Source organism: Drosophila subobscura, chromosome A (genome assembly GCF_008121235.1).
Source record: "Drosophila subobscura isolate 14011-0131.10 chromosome A, UCBerk_Dsub_1.0, whole genome shotgun sequence".
Lineage (NCBI taxonomy): Eukaryota > Metazoa > Arthropoda > Insecta > Diptera > Drosophilidae > Drosophila > Drosophila subobscura.
Genome location: NC_048530.1, coordinates 9,591,931 through 9,607,234, shown reverse-complemented (window position 1 = coordinate 9,607,234; position 15,304 = coordinate 9,591,931). Strand labels below are relative to the sequence as shown.

The following is a 15,304-nucleotide window of genomic DNA, read 5'->3' as shown; positions in this document are numbered from 1 at the left end:
CTGCATATCGATGTGTGGCTTAGTGTGGCCACACTTGGCAATGGAAAGAATTCTCTCAGAGTATGATCGCACTTAAATTAGCAATAAATCCCAAAAATTGGTAAAAAAAAAAAAAAGGAAATGCAGTAGCAGCGGCAATAATTTGTAAATGCATATATGCAATAACAATCAAAATCCACACCCAAACAACTGCAATGGCCGCCACAGGCTCAGCCCAACCAGTGCCGGCGGGCGGCAGCTTCGATTTCGATGCTGCGATTGTCTGCCGCATTTGCCTGCGCAGTGTGACGGCAGTGGGCGAGGAGATGCACTTCATCTACGACGAGGCGCCTGTGGAGCAGGGAGCCAATCTCGCCCAGATTCTAAACGAGTGCACGCGCTACACCTGCGACCGATTCGACGACAAGATGCCACATAAAATGTGTGAGCAGTGCACCAAGGCGGCCCGCCACGCCTACCGTTTCAAGCGGGACGCGGAAAAGTCCTACTGCTCCCTGATGGCCTTGCTGGGACGTACGCTCAACAGCAGTAGCTCCGATGTGTGCACCCAAACGGAGCAGGTGGCCCTCCTGCCCTGCGGGATGTGCCATGACCAGTTTCTGAACAGCCTGGAGCTGCGGCTGCATCGGAATAGGGTGCACAAAGCAAGGGACAATGGCAGTAGCACTGGCACCGGACCTAATGCTAGTGCCAGTGAAGGGGCGGTGGTGCAGCAGCTCAAGTGCAAGTTCTGTCCACTGCATTTCACGCATCTTCGACAGCTTCGTACGCATCTGGCACGGAGTCACAGCCAAGCGGAGCGTCTACAGTGTCCCCACTGCCAGACAGCCTTCACCCGCAGGGATCACATGCTTCGCCACATACGCAACATACACAAAAAGGAGGCAGACAGCACCTGGCCGCCGCTGGAGGACGAGGCAACGATGCAGAGCTGTACCGGGGATGAGCTGGTGTCGGCCGAGGTGCTGCTGAACGAGGACGAGAATGACGAGGGCGATGCCTATCAGTGCAATATCAATCCCATATCCAGCAACGAGGAGGAGGACGAGCTCAATGACGAGGAGGCCAAAAATGAGCTGTGGCTGCACATCAAGCCGGAGCCCTGCCTGGAGGCCGAGGATCTCCATCTGAAGCTCGAGAAGAAGCTGCGCCGGCGCAAAGGGAAGACTGAAACTGAGGAGGAGCGGCGGACCACCAGCGAGGCCGCCGCTGTCAAGGGTGAGTCGCAGTGAACCCGTTCCTAGATCCTCACACTAAATCCTCCTCTCCCCCAGATGAGCCTTTGCCCAGCGCAGACACCGCCGTTCAGGCGACGCTGCACATCAAGGAGGAAAGCCAGCCGGCAGCTGGCAGCTTGAATGATGATGAGCATGAGAATGAAGGACGTGAGCAAGATGACTTCATGGATGATTCTAGGCGCCCCGAGGTGCCGCTGGAGCTGCCCCTCAGTGATGAAGATGGGGAGGAGGAGGATTACGAGTATGGGGATGAGGATGAGGAGAGCGACCTGGAGGACGACGACCACGATGAGGATGATGGAGAAGAGATGGACGAGGTGCCCCCGGAAGGCGTAGATAAATCCAATTTGGAGATCGTGAGGGATTACCTGAGGAAAGGAAAGCCCCTGAAGCGAAGGCGTCGCAACAAACAGAGCGGAGAAGCGAATCCAGAGAATCGCTGCGATGTCTGCCAGCGGACATTCTCGCGCCATTGCCACCTGCTGCGGCACAAGCTCTCACATCTGGAGAAGAAGCCGCACAGCTGCCCGCAGTGCCCCAAGGCGTTTGCGCGCAGCGACCACCTCAAGGCCCATGTCCAGAGCTTGCACAGCAACAAGGAGCACAAGTGCACGCTGTGCGAGGCCGCCTTTGCCCGTCCCGAGGCCCTCGACCGGCACAAGGTGAGCAAGCACAACGGCGAGGGCCTGGTGGCGGGCAGCAAACTGAATCTCCAGCTGGCGGAGCACACCTGCGAGTACTGCTCGAAGCGTTTCTCCAGCAAGACGTACCTGCGCAAGCACACGCTGCTGCACACCGACTTTCTGTACGCCTGCAAGAGCTGCGAGGAGACCTTCAAGGAGCGCCAGCAGCTGCGCGAGCATGAGAAGAGCCACACCGGGCAGCGCAACTTCCTGTGCTGCATCTGCGGCGACAGCTTTGCCCGCAACGACTATCTGCGTGTGCACATGCGGCGGCATAACGGCGAGAAGCCGTACAAGTGCCGCTACTGTGTGAAGGCCTTTCCCCGCGCCACCGATCTGAAGGTGCACGAGCGGTAGGTACTCCTTCATTGCATTTCCACAATGATCCACGCACTGATCGCTCCATCTACAATTTCTTTCCGCTCGTTTTCGGTTACGTTTCCTTCCGTTTTCAGGTATCACACGGGCACCAAGCCCAATCTGTGCAATACGTGCGGCAAGAGCTTCCATCGGGCCTACAATTTAACCATCCACATGCGAACACACACGGGCGAGCGGCCGTACATGTGCGACCAGTGCCCGAAGAGCTTCACCCAGAGCAATGACCTGAAGGCGCACATCCGTCGGCACACGGGCGAGCGGTACAAGTGTCCGCACTGCGATGCCTACTTCCTGCAGCTGTACAACATGCGCAACCATTGCCTGAGTGCCCACAACAAGCACATCGAGACGAAGACGGGTCGCCTGCAGCGCACAGGACTCCTCGAGGATGCCACTCAATCCCACCTGACCACTGTCGTGATGCCCCCCGTTCGCTATCAGTCGTCGTCTTCGTCGTCTGGGCAGGATCCCAATCAGCAGCTGGAGCAACAAATGGGTGGGCCTGTGGCTGCCATGGGTACGGGAATCGATGGCTCGTCCGCCACCATAAATCATCATCATTCGCCGCCGGAGGCTGCCTCAGCGTACACTGTCTCGCCTGTGACAACGGGGGCTGTGCCCACAACATTAGCAACGTCTGCGGTGGCGGCGGCGGCGGCGGTGACCACTATCGATGGGGTGGCCTATGCACCCGCCCCGGCACCGGCACCGCCAACGCCAACGCCTGTGAATGCAGCACCATTCGGTGCCTTCAATTTTCCACCCGTCGTCATGGGTAAGCTCTCCGAAAAGTGTTCCAAAAGCTTGTTTTGTTGCTAAGCTAAATATTTCCTTCTGTCTTCCTGTCTGCTTGCAGCGCATCTAATGTACAATCATGCTGGTGGCAGCCAGCACAGTCAGAGCGGCAGCGAGACCGGCAAATAGCTGCAGCTGCTGCTGCTGGCACGCACAAACCACAGGCCACTGGCATCACTACATGCCACACATCATCGGCAGACAAAAAACTACTATTATTCCAGTGCAATCTTAAGTTTCTCCGCTTTTGTACATAAGAGCAGCCAGTGGCTGGGACTAGCTGGCAACTTTCTCTTCTTTTAGAATCTTATGTGATAAGAAAACATATATTAAGAGCCCCACCCACAGTTGACGTCACTCAGAATGCAGCATCCAACTCCCCAAAAACCCACCCCACACCTCCACACAGTACATAAATGAATGTATTTTATAAATGCTTAAACCTATTATTTGGGGATGGAATTTATCTGCCTAGTATGAAGGAAGTTTGTAGAATGACGCCCCCGAATTCCTCTTCTGCATTTATTACTCTCTTGTTTCATAGCTAACTTTCCCATATTTATTTTATTGAATTATACACACATGAAATTGTAAATTAAAAAAGATTTCTTATGCCTGAAGCAGTGGCGTTTCATTTTTTTGTTTATAGCGTTAAGTACAACAACAAAAACCCTCTTTAAATTTTCACAACATTTCAAAACTTCTCTAAAAGGTCATTAAGGGTTCACATACTTCTTAGTGAGTGTCTTTAATCGTAGATAAAAGACTTCTTGTAGCTATGATGAACTCGGTTCACATTTTGAATTCTGTGCAAATTTTCTTGTAGTTTAAATTGCTTACTAAAAGCAGGAAAGCGCCAGCAGTTCTTGCTGCCATTTTGCTCTGGTTGAGAATTTAATTTTATCCTACCATCAGGTGGAGGTTTTCTTTCGTTGGTAAGCTTTGAGCGTTGCCTCCAACTAAGTTGGCGGGGAGTTAGCCTGGATAGTACCATCCAAGCTCAATCTCGAGTTTTCCTATATTTAGGATTCTTCGACTTCGACTGATAGATAGATATATGAATGGTTGCTTGTGCGGTTCGGTTGGTCCTTCTTACGGATAATTTTAATTTTTATTCGGCCAACATCGAAAACAAATGAAACAGAAAACAGTCAAAAGGTAAAGGTAAATTTAGACAAAGTAAACATAGAATCCAAAAAAATAATAGAAATTCGAAGTTCCAGCAGTTAAGGCTACGCTGAATTGGGAGTTGGAATTGCGAGTATTAATTGAGTGGATAATCTCATCGTGGATTCTGCCACATGCGGCTCTGACGAGGCGTCGGCAGATTCAAATGATTGCCAAAGCGAGGCTTCTCCTCCTGCTTATTGGCCACCTGCTTGGACGGTGTCGTGGGCACCGAGGCCATCGAATTGTGGGTGCGGTTCGCGAGGACATGGCGGTTCCGTGGCGCAGCCAAACGATTGCGCTGACGATGAACCCCACCGACGGGCAGCACCGAGGAGCGACTCGTGGGCACAAACTCCTCATAGGAGATGCCGGTTTCGAGTTCGTGTTCGTTTTCGTTTTCGGTCGTTTCATCGGTCATGTACTCAGCATCGCTGGGCGATGTGGTGCACGGCACCGTTGACTTGGTGCGCGGCTTCTTGTTCGAGCGTGTGCCAATGCTGCGTCTGCCCAGTCCCCCGCTGCGACGCAATGTGTTGTCCAGGACACGCACCCGCTTAAGCGGCGACTTGGACACCTTAAGCTGGCTGTTGGCCAGCCGCTGGGCGACAGCCGGCGAGGGACGGATCGAGTTCAGCGAGCTCATCAGGCTGCGCTTGGCATTGGGGGTGCGATAGCCCGAAGAACTGGCAGCCGCTGCAGTTGGATTTAGACGCTTGTGCAGATTCCCAGTGCTCTTGGTCATGTTGGGCGCAGTCAATTGGATTGTTGGGGTCTTGCGCAGCGACATTGTCGATGAGGACATTGAGGACATGTTCTTCAGGGTTCGGGGAGTGCGTGGGGCCGTTGAGCCGGCAGACGGCGGCGGCATCATCAGTTTGTGGCTGCTGCCCGGTGCTGTGCTGGTCGGGGCCTTCTTGCGGACCGAGCCCAGCTGCTTGGCCTGGCGATAGCGCTCCCATTCGCCGGCCATCAGCTCCAGTATGTCCTCGCCATACACCAGGAATGGGCCATGCGATTGCACCTGGTAGGCCTGAACCAGTTCAATGATCTGCTGCTCAATCTTGGGCAGCTTCGAGGTGATGGCCTTCCGCTCCTTCTCCTCCTTGAGCAGCTGACCGCCGCGATTGTTGAAGCGATTCGGCTCACTGGCCTTTGCCTCCAGGGCCTGCATGCGCGACCACAGCTCCGCACGACTCTCGTAAAGATCGAAGATCTCCTTGTTGCTCTTGTAGAAGCTCTTCAGGTCGTCCAGCTCCAGCTCGTGCAGCTCCAACAGGTCTTCGTTGTAGTACTTGCTGTAGTAGTTGGAGAAGCGCTTGCGCTCCTGCTGGCTCTTGAGCGTCAGGTCCCACCACTTGCTGATCTCCACGCGCAGCTGCTCGATGAATGTCATGAGGTTCTGACTGCGCAACGCCTGGCAGCGCTCCAGCTCCGTGTGCAGGATGTCGTATGTGCGCTGCGTGCACTCGGTGGTCTCGCGCACCCGACGCATGACGTTCTCGTCTGTCTCCTGGAGGCGATCCCACAGCACGTGGATCTTCTCGCGCATGTCTTGGATCTTGGAGCGCAGCTCTTGGATCTGCTCGGCATAGGAGTCGCGCAACTGTCGCAGACGCTCTAGGGTCTCTGGCGTTAGATTGTGGTTCAGATCGTTCAGCAGGCGATCCTCGGCCTCGGTCTGGGGCATCAGCTCCAGCATTTTCATGTCCTGCTTGATGGCCTGGCGCAGCTGGTGCAGCTCCCTCTGGCGCATCTCGCGCTGCGAGCGCAGGTTGTCCAGATGGTCGCGAAAATCTTCCAACTCTTCGGGCAGGGGCAGCGGGTCTGCCAGTAGGGGTCGCGGCAAGTCGCCCAGCTCCTTACAGAGTTGCTCCTGCTGCAGCAGCAGCTCGCCAATCTCCGACCGGCGTTTCAGGAGCTCCTCGCGCAGATGCTCAATGCTCTTGTCCAGCTGCAGTTGCCATATGATCAGCGGCACATCGTCGGGGCGCTGGCCAATGTCCACCGTCTCGTGGAGGAGTCGGCTGAGATCGTTGGCCTCGGCCCGGAGTGCGGCAATGTCGTCGAGGATGGCCGCCTGCTTCTCCCGCGACTCGGTCAGCAGATCCGTGTAGAAATTGTCCGCGTGCGCCTTGAGTTTGTGTAGAAAGTCCTCGCATGTCTTCGGCTCGAACATGAGGGACCACATTGAATGGAGCTGCTCCACATGCTCGCCGGTTATCTCAAGGATCTGTCCCTTGATGGAGGTTGGGTCAATCATGGCTGATTGAAGTACTGCTTGTCTTCGGCTATCGAGTGAAATTGATGCGCGAACGATTTTTCCTAATTGCACAGATGAGTGACGCCTGTTTTTGTGTTTGCACAATGAGAATTTTTCGTGCCTGATGGTGCCTCATGCCTCATGCCTCACAGCACAAGGAGTAGTTCTGATTGACGTCTATATTTCTACTAAGTTAGTCGAGTGTTTTCCGAGTTTTACAGAATTTAGGACGGAAATGTTTTTACTCAAAGCAAAATGCCACAGCACAGACGCGAATGACGCCAGACGAAATTTCGGTAAATTCAAAATGAAATGGCGGCGGCCGCAGTCATGCCAACTTATTATTATATGTGTTTATGGTGAATGGCAAATACCGAAATAGTGGTACAAAATACTGAAATATTCGCTAAAATACAGCGCGCTGCCAATTATGAGATAGCAATATCTAGGCAAAATGTAAAAATATCGTACTGCAACTACGGTTCATGACTTGCATACACATTATGGCTATTCAGAATAAGATTTCAAGCTCAACAAAAATCAAACACTAGCTAAAAACGACGTTTTGAATATGAATAAAGGGTGGCCAGACCTGGCCGTTTCGATGCCCACTCTGCATATATACTGAATATACCAAACTCCTCTAGCGCGTTAATGTTTTTCACAAATAATACAATAAAGTCAGTTCCAAAAATAAGCTAATCTTCTAGAATATTGATGAATCAATCGGATAAAATAAAATCAACGACCACGGTGTTTTTGCGTATAAGATGATATAGTTTGGTATATTTCCGCGGGTCAGCCGGCATATATTATCGAAAAATCCGCGGTCACACCGAGCCCGGACTGCATCCCTCTAAAAATTGACATTTTTGCCTGTGAAAAAAAAGAATACATTTTCTTGGAAGTGTTTTGTGTTTGCAAACACGCGTGCATGGCTAAATGGAGTGATAAAAAATGCACTGAAAAAATGTACAATATGGTATAATCGGGTCGCACAGAAAGTGGTGGACATTCGTTGTTCCACTTCTCTAAATAACACACGCATACACAGACACGCCGCCGAGTGTCAACAGCTGCCCTGGCCCTGGCCACCCGCCGTCAAAATGTCGGACATTAAGTAAGTAGCCCGAAGGGGAAAATTCAAAGTGTGAAGAGGAGCCGCCAGTCGATTAATTGATTATCAAATGCACCATATATCAGCATAAAAGAAAAGTGCCTAGCAGGGCTAGCGTGTGTGATGAGTGGTTGGTTGGTTGGTTGATGAAGGAGGGTGGGAGGGCTTGGTGTTCCGTTCCTCTATGTATAACACATTCATGGTGTTTTCGCAAGTGTGAGTGTTGTGTGTGCGTACAGTTCTGCGTGTGTGGGTGCAGGAGCGAGTGGAATTTCATGTCCGTCGTGTCGCCCCAACAAAACCAATAGGTTTTGTTTTTTGTTTGTTTCTGTATTCAGCCAAAGTAACCAAATATTCAACGGGATTTTTCTCATTTCTATTATTTGTGTGTGTATGTGTGTTGATGTCGGGGTGGTGGGGTCCCTCCTGGATGATGGAAGATGATTTTCATATTGCATTTATTTTGAAAATTACAGCGATGATTTGCTTAACTACGAACTACTGGGCGACGACATCGATGATCAGGCCCTGCTCGGAGCCGATGAGGATGAGCTGCTCCTTTCGGACGAAGGTAAGTTGTGGGTGGTAGTCCCATTGTCCGGCTGTATGTAATGGGGACAAATAATCCAAGCGAATCGAATATCTTTGCAGAGCTCGAAAAGGATGTCACCAGCGAGGTGAAGCAACAAATGCGCGCCGAGGCCGAGGAATGGGCCCAGGAGCAACTGCGTCAGCATGAGCGCAAGCAGAAGGCGCAGTCCGCCGCCTCAGTTGAGGCATCAGCATCAGAGCCAACTGCAGTAGCAGCTTCAGCTGATGAGGAGACAGCATCCTCCACAGTGGTTACCACAAAGACTCAAAGTCCAACTACTGTGGTGGCACCTGCCCCAAAAGTCCAAACAGACGCCACAGTGGTAGCGGTTTTGGCGGAAACCACACCACCGTCAGCAGTGGCTGTGGAGAAAGCTACAGAAGTGACAGCCACTATGAGAAGCGCAGAAAAAGGGCAGCCACAGTCGAAGAAGGAAGCAACGCCTCCGACTCAGGCAAGTGGCAGTGGCAGGGCCAGTGCCAAGGCCATCGCAAACACCACTGGCATCAGCACCAAAGAGACAGTAGCCAGAGATGCTGCGGATTGCACAGCCAAGCAGAGCGAGGCTGACAGTGAGAGCGAGACCGGACTGGGACTGGGACCTGCTTCATTGCTGGCCTCTTCCCAGGAGAGTCTGCCCAGTGGCAGTTCGGCATCGGAGCTGGCCGACCTGCGTGAGGATGAGGAAGAGCGCGAGGAGCGCACCAACTACAAGACTGGCAGCGAGCGAGTCGAAAGCAGTCACAGGCAGCATCAGGAGCACTCCCACTCGATGTCGCCATTTCAGCAGCATCAGCAAATGCAGCGGCGACACCAAAACCATTCAGGTAAGTGTCCAGCCCATTACGCCCAGGAAATGTCTACAGGAATGTCTACAAAAGGAATCTATCTCATTCTATACCCACAGACAAGTCACGAGTGGGAGGCGGTGGACGATTCATGCACGGCCAGCAGCAGCAGCAACAGCAGCAGCAGCAGAATCAAATGGGCAAACCGATGCGAGGTATGGGCGGTGCACGTCATCACCTGCTGCGCAATCCCACGCCCATGTTCGGGACAATGCAACAGCAGCAACAGCGCATGGGGATGTCTGGGATGCCGCCTCCACAGCAACGATATGGCATGCCGGGTAAGACTTCAGCCACATCCTTGATCCATTCATCCATCCATCCATCCAGCGAGAGCGAAAACTTGACAAGTTTCCTGCACCAATTCCAGGACAATATCCGCCCAACCAGCCACCCAACCAGTCACAACAGCAGCAAGCACCGAACCAACAACAGCAACAACAACATAATGCTCCTGCCTCTCCCCTGCTGAATCCCTCGCACATGATGCACCACAATCACAATCCAAACGGAGGAATACCACCGCATCTGTTGCCGCATCCCCATGAGCAAGTGCGCGTCGGTCTGTTGCAGCCACCGATGTCGTATGCCCCCCAGCCGGGCGGCTATCGGAATGGGGCGCTGCTGGGACCAGGTCCGCCACTCCTGCCGCCAACTGGCATGCGTCCGCCACTGTATCGCAATGCTGGCCCGCCGCCATCTGGCTATGGCGGCTATGGGGATCACGGCCATCCGCCACCACAGCATCCGCCACAGTTTATGAGGCCGCACAATGGCTGGAGGCCGCAGGGGGACGGAGCACGCATGCCGCGTCCGCCCCTGCAGGCATTGCCGCCACACATGATGCCAGGTGCGCCGCCCAACTATCCGAATGGGATGGTGGGAATGCGCGGACCACCACCACAACAACAGCAGCAGGTTCAGCAGCAGCCGCCGCCGCCTCAGCCGGTGCGTCCTCCACAGCAGCAACAGCAGCAGCAACCGCCAAATCCTACTCAACAGCAGCAGCCACAACCGAACGGTCCACCGGCACAACAGGGTGGAGGTCCAGCGGCCATACCGCGTGTCAGCAAGGTGCTCATTAATCCGAATTTCAAGGGCGGCGTCGAGGCAGCCACCAACAAGTTCATCAAGGAGACACACTTCATGCCGGCCATCAACAGCGACGAGGAGCTGCTGCGCCAGCAGGAGGAGTTCATCAATAAGAATCGTCAGTACTTTGAGAAGCGGCGAATGGAGCGCTCGCCGCCACCGGCTGGCTCCAGTTCGAGCTCTGGGGCAGCCTCTTCGTCGGTGCAGGCTGGGGAGCGGCGACGCAGTCGTAGCCGCAGTCGTTCCCGTGGTCGCAGCTATTCGCCAGCCAAGCGTGCAGAAAGGGAGCGGGAGAGAGAGCGGGAGAGAGAGCGTGAGCGAGAGCGTGATCGGGAACGTGAGCGCGAACGTGAACAGCGGTATGGAACGGCCAATCGGCCAGTCGGGAATCGTGGATTCCGACGCGTTGCTAGCCGCGATCGAGACGAGAATCGCAGTGGAGCGGGTGCCACGCCAGGAAGTGCACCAACACCCAGTGCCGGTGGAGGCAGTGGCGGCGGCGGCGGAGGCGGAGGCACTGTTGTTCCCAGCAAGAGACGTCGCAGCGGTTCGAACGGCTCTGTGAATCGTAACCCCTTCTCGGGAGAGCCACGCGGCCGACCCTCGGACACTGGCGGTGGTCGCACCGCAGTCAGTGGAAAGGTAATAGTCCGTAAAAAGAAAATTACTTGACTTTCCTCTAACCTCTAACCTTTGCACTCTACCAATTTGTAGGCCAGCGAGGAGGATGAGGAGACTCGCATCTATCGCCTGGAGATTGAGAAGCAGAAGCAGCTGCGTGAGAAGATATTGCGCGACAAGGAGCTAAAGCGTAGGCGCGCGGCCGAGGAGAAGCTACACGAGGTAAGTGCCCCGACCATCCTAGTCATAAGTCGAGCCTCAAAAATTGTACACATAGTGGGGAGTGCCACGTCCGCGTGGAGGGGAGGGATAAGCCTAAGAGATACGCAAAGAACCAACCAGAAAATCAAATAACTTTCTAGGACAAGCGCGCCGAACAGCACATTTCGCCAGGCCGTGACGAGAAGGAGGCAACTGGTGCTGGACTAGCAGCACCACAAAAGCAACGTCCGGCAGCTAGTAGCCATGAGCGCAAGGTTATCTCGCTGAAGCGTCGCGAAGACCTGGACCAGGCGGGGGGCAATGGCAACGGCAACGGTGGGCGCAGCAGCAGACAACAGCAAACATCATCGACGGCGCCCGCTCGCAAGCAAGTGACGGCGGCCAAGATAGCGCCGGAAGCTAAACGGAGTATAACCGAGCATCTGGCGCCCACCCCAAAACCGCAGCACGGATCAGCAGCGGCCGCCGCCCTAGCAAGATCGAGTTCTGGCGGAGCTGGTACTGGCGGTGGTGGTGGTGGTGGTGGTGGTGGTGCAACTCCACCTACCACTTGCAAGCCACGCGATACGCTGCGTCTGGGCACGCCCAGCGACGATGAGGTTGAGCTTGACTACGATGATGACGAACTGATGCTGGACGAGGAGGATCGTCTATTGGCCACACCCTCGCCACCACCGCCCCAGCATCAGAGTCAGCATCAACATCAGCATCAGCAGAGGGCAAGCAGCAAGCGTTCGGCCACGCCCGATATGTTGGTGGTGAAGCGCACTCAGAAAGCCTCCCGAGGTGGCAACTCGTCGTCAACGGGCAGCTTTGGCTCCTCAAATAGGCGTGTGGTGCTGAAGCCCACCAGCAATGGGAGCGGCGGTGTAGGTGGAGATCAGCAGCAGTCTTCTCATGGCAGGCAGCGGGATAGGCGACAGCGTGGGGATGACCACATACTGCAGAGGAAAGGGAGCAACGCCGGAGGCAGCAACTCAGGAGGCATCTTTGAGCGTCTGGAGAAGCGGAAGGCAGCATCCTCTGGAGGAAGCGGCGGTGGGGGCGGACACAAGCAGCGTGGCCGAGGGCCGGCCCGCATTGTACTCAAGCACGATTGAGGATTCTAGAAAGAGAAGGAGAAGGGGAAGAAGATAAAGATTAAGATAAAGAAAAAGGATTGAGGCAGCAAAAATAGAATTAAGCTTTAAATTGCAAAGTGTAACAGATAAATTGTATAATTTTTTTTATATTTAAATTCTATTCTGGCCGATCAATGTTGCAGCTTGGCATTGACGGAATGGCATTAGATTTGTAAGCTCTAAAGTTGCAACACTTCAAATTGTTGATCCGTAGATCTGTTATTAGTAAGAGTGAGCCTAAGCCCTATTGTGCGCGTATACGGCAAGCTTATACATATATATACATATAATATATAACAATACAAAACATAAATTGTATCTATTTACATAGATATAGAGATATTGAATTAGATTTTAAGTGTAAAGTTCGTATAACTATGACTAAAACGTGCTTCGTTTTCTTAACAACAACAACAACAACAAACAACAATTGTATTTAAATATAGAATTAAGTGAATGGGATATGCTTTAAGCTTGACCTGAACAACATCAGAAAACAGAAACAGAAGAAACATAACCATGGACCCCAAACCCAAACCCAAACAACCACAAGACAGACATATATAAATTAAGTGGCATTGGCATGCAAACAAAACCATTAAATAAATTTATATATATGTACACTTAGATATATAGTACATGTACTAATCGTATATATCATAAAGGATATATACATAGTATGAATGCAATTTTAGTTGTGAATGAGTGTCTCGTTTCTAAACTAAATTAAGCTCAAATAACGAATGGCTTCAATCAGATGTAATGACTCTTAACGCCTCTTCGAATTAATTATTGAGAAATGATAATGAAATTTAATACCTATCGACATCTATCTATCTACACATTATTTGTTATGTGTTATTTTTGTATTTTGTATTTCTTTCGATTGTGTTGCATTTTGTTTTGATTGTGTTTTTCCCCATTAGAAAATAAGGTGACAATTCTTATAACAAGGAGGAGTATTGGGCTTTAACTCTAGATTCCATAAAACTAAACAAAACCCGAAAATGAATAATATTAAATGAGACAACACACAATTACACAGCCCATCCATCCGCCACCATTTCCATATTCACTCGATAATCGCATAGACAAATTTACATCGTGCTACACATACATAAATATTTATATATATAAAGATCTATATGGATCCGTTTAAGCGAGAGAGCGGACACTAACCCAAGGAACACCAGCCATAAAATCCATTTACGATTCTTGTTAAATTATTACCACACAGACACACACACAAACTACACTACACCATACACATCTACATATAAATATTGAAACCGCTGAAAACTTTGATATAATTGGCACAAAATTGTGTGTATATTAAGACAGGATTCAAGAAAGAGTAGCATACTATTCGAAACTTAAGAATAAGCTCCATTAAAATGATGTTAAAGAGTCAGAGAATGTATTGAAGCAACGAGCTAAATAGATGAAGGATAACTAAAGATCAAAGCAAAGATACATGCCATGATATGATATGATATGATATGATATGCCTGCCTGTAACAATACACAATATACGGAATACAGAATACCGAGTAACGACATAATCTAATCAAAGCGAATCCTAATGTTGGCAGGAGGAGCAGGCTCTTCGGTTTACGATTGTAACTTCTTGTCCTTGAGCATATTTTTGTTGTTGAAATTGTATTAAAATTGTGACCACATATAGGAGAAAAATAGTACACAAAGAGAGCACGCAAAAGATTATTCAATGCAAGAATATCTACATAAATGGGCATGCAACAAAAATAAGTGAAAATGGTATCGTATATATGTATGTATGCAGAGATACGTATGTATATCTACGTATATAGCTCTAATAATCGTAATGCTACACAATATAATATAATATAATATATGGATTAATAAAAAACAAATTATATAAAATGCATACGTAAAAAACATGCAGCCTGCATAATTGTATAGAAAACATTTTAAGTTATTCCACGCCACGTGATTCTAGTTTTGTAAGAACAAAAGAAAGACATAACTGAACAAAACCGAAAACAGAATCCACACACACTCGTTGTGTTGTGTGGGAATATACATACAAGTAGTACATAACGAACATTGCAAAAGTAACGATTCCAATCCAATCCAAGCAAATCCGAGTCTGTGATTATTTTTATATTATTATTATTATTATTACGCAAAAACTACAACTACAACTACTTACTACTATATTACTACATACATAAATGACATTTCAACCATCTTATCCCTTAGACCGATACAAACACACACACACACAATCCCCCAATATACTATGTTTCGTGTCTACTTCCCAACCCCCAGACAACACCCGTCCAATCCACTTTTTACGATCCGATAAACCTTATTGTTTTGTACCCATCTATTTCTATATATCTAAATCATCCATGAAACTAGATACTAAGTGAGTTGTAGTGGACTAGTCCACTTCTATGTCCACTTCACATCCAGTCCAAGTGTGTGGTGTGACTCGTATGTATTTACTTATTTGTAAGTTTTATTTTTGGGGGGGAGGGAGCCTTTTATACACACACACACTCCACACACTATCATCTGCATAATATTAGAGCTCTCACTGTCTAACCCATACACTCAATCCATGTACTTATCATGCAGCATACCATTTTGTATAGTTAAGAACGACAGACAACTCGATGTTACTCTCTACTATTCTAGCGAGTGTGTGCATGTGTGTGTGTGCTTTACATACCTCCCCCCACCCTGATGTCTGCACGATCCTAATCGTATATTTATTATAATTTTAAGATACTCGTATCTACACTCACTACTACATACACACACACACCTGTAGATATTTTTGTTGTTTAGTTAGCTTTTAGCGAAATGATTTTTTTATTTTTGTTAAAGTTTGTTAATCTAATTGTGTTTATAACTGTTGTAACCTCATCCCATACCCAATACCCAGCACCATTCCTAGGTGCACCTTTCCATCGAGAAAAATCGACGTCAGTGAATGACAGTGAAAGCGCAACTGTACCCCCTTCCGACTCAATGAAATTCATCATGCCATCCCTCTCATATTCACGCACACATCACATAGTCTGTCGCTATCTTTTTCTCTTCTGCGCTCTGCTCGCCCGATGCCGACTCGCTCTAACTCAAACGCCACCACCAGCAACTACAAAAACCACAACAAC

The 15,304-nt window shown here is 50.2% G+C and overlaps 3 protein-coding genes across 3 annotated transcripts; 2 read left to right on the top strand and 1 right to left on the bottom strand.

Moving 5' to 3' along the window:
* Positions 1-81: 81 nt before the first annotated feature.
* Positions 82-3,714, top strand: LOC117903825 (zinc finger protein 629). The gene is made up of 4 exons (XM_034816274.1): positions 82-1,218; positions 1,275-2,274; positions 2,377-3,077; positions 3,159-3,714. The coding sequence occupies exons 1-4, from the start codon at positions 195-197 to the stop codon at positions 3,224-3,226; spliced, it is 2,793 nt and encodes a 930-aa protein (XP_034672165.1). The 5' UTR covers positions 82-194; the 3' UTR covers positions 3,227-3,714.
* Positions 3,715-4,158: 444 nt separating this feature from the next.
* LOC117903826 (protein regulator of cytokinesis 1-like) lies at positions 4,159-6,842 on the bottom strand. Its single transcript, XM_034816276.1, has one exon. It carries the CDS (start codon positions 6,525-6,527, stop codon positions 4,380-4,382), a length of 2,148 nt encoding a protein of 715 aa, XP_034672167.1. The 5' UTR covers positions 6,528-6,842; the 3' UTR covers positions 4,159-4,379.
* Positions 6,843-7,344: 502 nt separating this feature from the next.
* LOC117903824 (AF4/FMR2 family member lilli) lies at positions 7,345-14,133 on the top strand. Its single transcript, XM_034816273.1, has 7 exons — positions 7,345-7,647; positions 8,121-8,215; positions 8,296-9,063; positions 9,144-9,365; positions 9,455-10,818; positions 10,891-11,019; positions 11,160-14,133. Exons 1-7 carry the CDS (start codon positions 7,634-7,636, stop codon positions 12,117-12,119), a joined length of 3,552 nt encoding a protein of 1,183 aa, XP_034672164.1. The 5' UTR covers positions 7,345-7,633; the 3' UTR covers positions 12,120-14,133.
* The last annotated feature ends 1,171 nt before the right edge of the window (positions 14,134-15,304 follow it).

What these genes read in the sequence shown, in the direction of transcription:
- LOC117903825 (XM_034816274.1), top strand. Translation starts at nt 195, where the DNA reads ATGGCCGCCACAGGCTCAGCCCAACCAGTGCCGGCGGGCGGCAGCTTC. An exon ending in GATCTGAAGGTGCACGAGCG is followed by an intron (nt 2,275 to 2,376) that starts GTAGGTACTCCT and finishes TTCCGTTTTCAG; the next exon opens with GTATCACACGGGCACCAAGC. An exon ending in TTTTCCACCCGTCGTCATGG is followed by an intron (nt 3,078 to 3,158) that starts GTAAGCTCTCCG and finishes GTCTGCTTGCAG; the next exon opens with CGCATCTAATGTACAATCAT.
- LOC117903826 (XM_034816276.1), bottom strand. Translation starts at nt 6,527, where the DNA reads ATGATTGACCCAACCTCCATCAAGGGACAGATCCTTGAGATAACCGGC.
- LOC117903824 (XM_034816273.1), top strand. An exon ending in GCTGCTCCTTTCGGACGAAG is followed by an intron (nt 8,216 to 8,295) that starts GTAAGTTGTGGG and finishes ATATCTTTGCAG; the next exon opens with AGCTCGAAAAGGATGTCACC. An exon ending in GCGACACCAAAACCATTCAG is followed by an intron (nt 9,064 to 9,143) that starts GTAAGTGTCCAG and finishes CTATACCCACAG; the next exon opens with ACAAGTCACGAGTGGGAGGC.